Source organism: Microtus ochrogaster, chromosome 19, assembly GCF_000317375.1.
Source record: "Microtus ochrogaster isolate Prairie Vole_2 chromosome 19, MicOch1.0, whole genome shotgun sequence".
NCBI lineage: Eukaryota > Metazoa > Chordata > Mammalia > Rodentia > Cricetidae > Microtus > Microtus ochrogaster.
The window spans coordinates 45,715,247-45,718,956 of record NC_022021.1 but is presented as its reverse complement, the minus strand read 5'-3'; the positions used below and the strand labels follow the sequence as shown (position 1 = coordinate 45,718,956).

At 42.5% G+C, this 3,710-nt stretch overlaps 1 protein-coding gene across 1 annotated transcript; it reads right to left on the bottom strand.

Annotated features, from left to right (window-relative positions):
• Positions 1 to 1,837: 1,837 nt before the first annotated feature.
• On the bottom strand, positions 1,838 to 2,226 carry LOC101992130 (60S ribosomal protein L36a-like). Its single transcript, XM_005356668.3, has one exon. It carries the CDS (start codon positions 2,197 to 2,199, stop codon positions 1,879 to 1,881), a length of 321 nt encoding a protein of 106 aa, XP_005356725.1. The 5' UTR covers positions 2,200 to 2,226; the 3' UTR covers positions 1,838 to 1,878.
• Between the last annotated feature and the right edge of the window lie 1,484 nt (positions 2,227 to 3,710).

Below are 3,710 nucleotides of genomic sequence, written 5' to 3'. Positions count from 1 at the left end.
GTCATCTCCAAATAGTCTCATGAATAACTTTGTGGCTTTTCTCCACAAAGCAGCTCAAGCTAATTTCTCTATTCTGTAACTGTAGGGCACAGTATATAGGTATTTATCCTCTACGTATGGCTCCTAGAGCCATGAATTTATGCACTTATTCATCCATTGCAGAAGCACAGTGTAAATCTGCGTGTGGTCTAAGTGCTCAGGAAGGTCCCGGTAGACTGGAAATCTGAGTTGTGTGTTCCTGTAGCTTTTAACCCAGATGGCCAAGGTTCCATGAGAAACACCTGAAAACTGTTTTGATGTCTGTTCTAATTTTGATGACATTAAGTAAGGGGTTTAAATCATCTTGGCCTCAGTAACCCATGGGAAAGTGAAGATTAAAAACACCAGTCGTATATCTCCTAGTGCCGGATGGGAGGGCAGGTTCTGATTGGCCAATATCAGAAAGCATAGTTGAACAAAATGTGGCACAGTGGTAGACTCTAATGCAAAGTCAAGAGGGCCTAACGAGCTACTCAAGATACCTGCTCATCCGCAGGCTCCCTGCCCTCCAATGAGCTGTACGTCCTTATAGATACCTGTGCACCCCTCAGGTGAACACCCAGGAGAGGTGCTTCAGTGAACTTGGGGAACCCAACAGGACTTGGTGAAACATACGGGAAGGTAGATTTGCTGTGCTGGGTGCTCTTTGTTTTCGGCTACTTTTGGTTTTTAAAGCACATTTATTTAATAGGCATCAACTGAGCATTTATTGTGGGCTGAATCCAGCATGTTCTGTCCAGAGTGCAAACAGGCATTGAAGATAGAGGTTCTGGACCTCCCAGAGGCAAATACTTGCTTAGAAAATGGATCCATGTGTGATATAAATCACAGGTAAGTTTGGAATGAGTAAGTGGCCTGCGTCACAAAACTTTGGGACTTTGCCTTGGAGTGGAAGTGGTACGTGTTTTCAGGGGAGAGGAGCCCCAATCTGTGGCAGAAACAAAACAATACAAAAAATAAGCAAACAAACTCATATTGGCCATTGACGGAGAACCGCTGCTGGACCCAAGTGAGGGAGTGAGAGAATTGCTGCCCACTGGGTTCTCAAGTATTGCACAAATGGATGTTATGAAACTATTGTGACCCTCCACAGTTTACTTAAAAATATTTACATATGCCTCAGATTAGGAAAAAGTACAATATTCTTAGAATCATGACCTAGTACGTTCATAAACTATGTATAGGCTAAACCACGAGACCCATAGGATGCATTCCATACGTTTTCCTTTTGAGGCAGGAGACAGAGACTTACTACTTATTAGGCCAGACTTAAACTCACTATGTAATTTTCCCGCTGGCTTGGAACTCCTTGGAGCCCAGGCTAGCTGCAAGTACAATTCTCCTCCCTGAGCTTTCCAAGCACTAGAGCTGTAGGCATGCTCCACCACGTTGGACTAACATCTACCTTTAATTGAATTCAATGTGTGCTGTTGCTATAAACCTATACTTCCTACAATTGATTTAAGAATGAATTTACATTTTGGTGCAGTTAGACTGTCTTAAAACTTGCCTGAGAAAGACCCATCATCCGAGTGACTGTCATTGTGAATGTTTCACTGGATGGTCCTTAAAATTGCAGATAGAAAGTCTTGCTCTCTTCATCTATAAAACCAGGATGAAATAGCATCCTTCCCTCTTAGGGTTGAAGAATTAAAGGGTATGATGTATGCACATACATAAATGATGTTTGAAAAGCACTTAAAAGGATGCCTGGCAATATTACAATAGAACATACTTTTTCAGTATTAATTAGGGGTTTTAAGTGTTCATTTTGTTTTTTTTTTTGTTTTTTTTTTGAGTGAAAGCTCATGATTTTATTGTCTTCATAACAAGGTCAGCTTAGAACTGGATCACTTGGCCCTTTCTCTTCTTATCACCACCCAGCTCAAAATGCTTGCATCTCTTAATAGCCAGCATCCTCTTAGATCTGCAGTTGGGCTCCACACATTCCATTCTCAGCACAATCTTCTTTGTAGTTTTTGCCTTTTTGCGGAAAATAGGCTTAGTCTGCCCACCATAGCCACTCTGTTTCCTGTCATAACGCCGCCTTCCCTGGGCATACAAAGAATCTTTGCCCTTCTTGTACTGGGTCACTTTGTGGGGTTGGTGCTTGCCACATTTCTTGCAGAATGTACGGCGGGTCTTAGGAACGTTCACCATGTTGGCGGGTGCGATATCGGCACAGAAAGAAAGCTTAAGTGTTCATTTTGAATGATAGTCTCATTTAAAGTCCGTGATGAGTTATTTTGGAAAAAGCCTTTAACACGAAAGTGGCCCCAGGTTTAATGGTGAAGATGAAAGTATTATTCTAATAAATAATGCCACCATTTCAGGCTTGCCGTGGTCCTCTGCCAACACATCGCTCCAGGTGGCAACCTTAGCCCTCCACCTACTGCAGGTGAATGAAAAGTTCACAGATACAGCAAGGGGCTGATTCAGCTTGACTATGCTCCTTAGTAATCAATGACAAGTCAATTCTCCTGCTCAAAGCACCATGAGATCCCTGTGAAGTCTACCGCTAGATGACTTAGGTTTAGATTTCACAGAAAATCATGCAGGTCTTAGTCTGATGGGGGATTTTATTTAAAAAAAAAATACCATGGAAGCTGTGTCTCATCATCAACAAAAACTTATTTCTTGTAATTCTGTGGCTGGAAAGTTCAAGACCAAAGTACCAGCAGATGTGCTGTCTGGTGATGGACGGCCTCCTGATTCATACACAAGGCCTCCTTGACGTGTTCGCAGAAAGGACAAGCTGATGTTCTAGGTTCTGCTTAATGGGAGCACTAATTCTTTCCATGAGACTCTGCCCCATGAGTGATGCGTTTATCTAATTACTCTTTATCATTAAAAAAATCAGGAGTCAGATATGGGCCCTACTTCCTAATGCCATGACCTTGGAAGTTGAATTTCAGCCCGTTCAGAGGGAACATAAACACTCAGCTTATACTCACATTCTGCTCGAAGAGTTTGTGGTCTTCTGTCATTCCTGTGATCCAGATAACAGCACTTTAAAAGATCATAATGATAACAAGAACATAGCATTCTTGTTAAACTCGAATGGGTCTTGAAATACTTTATTTTGAGAATTTAAGAGAAAAGATGTTTGGAGTACTTTGTTAAGGTTTTTGAAAGAATATTCAAGAATCATTAGACAATAAAATACCCCGAATAAGAACATACTCTTAAACTAGGTGGAGCTATGGAGCCCTGCAGAAGAGGGGGAGGAAGGCATATAGGAGCTAGAGGGGTCAAGGACAGCACGGGAACACAGGCCACAGAATCAACTAAGCAGGGCCCACGGGGGCTCGCAGAGACTGAAACAACAAATACCAAGCCTGTATGGGTCTGAGCTAGGTGCTCTGCATATACCTTATGGTTGGCGTAGCTTGGTGTTCTTGTGGGACTGCCAACAATGGAGTGGGAGCGTCTCTGACTCTTTTACCTGTGATGGAACTCATTCCTCCCACTGGGCTCCTCCCTCCAGCTGTGATATGAGGGTTTTTACTCGGTCTTATTTTCTCTTATGAAGCCATGCTCTGTGGACATCGCTCCTTTTTTTTTCTTTTTCTTTTCTTTTTTTTTTTCTTTTTGGAAAACAGAGGAGGAGTTGATCTCCAGAGACAGGAAGTGTAGGCAGGGACTGGGAGGAGCGAATGTCATTGTGTTCA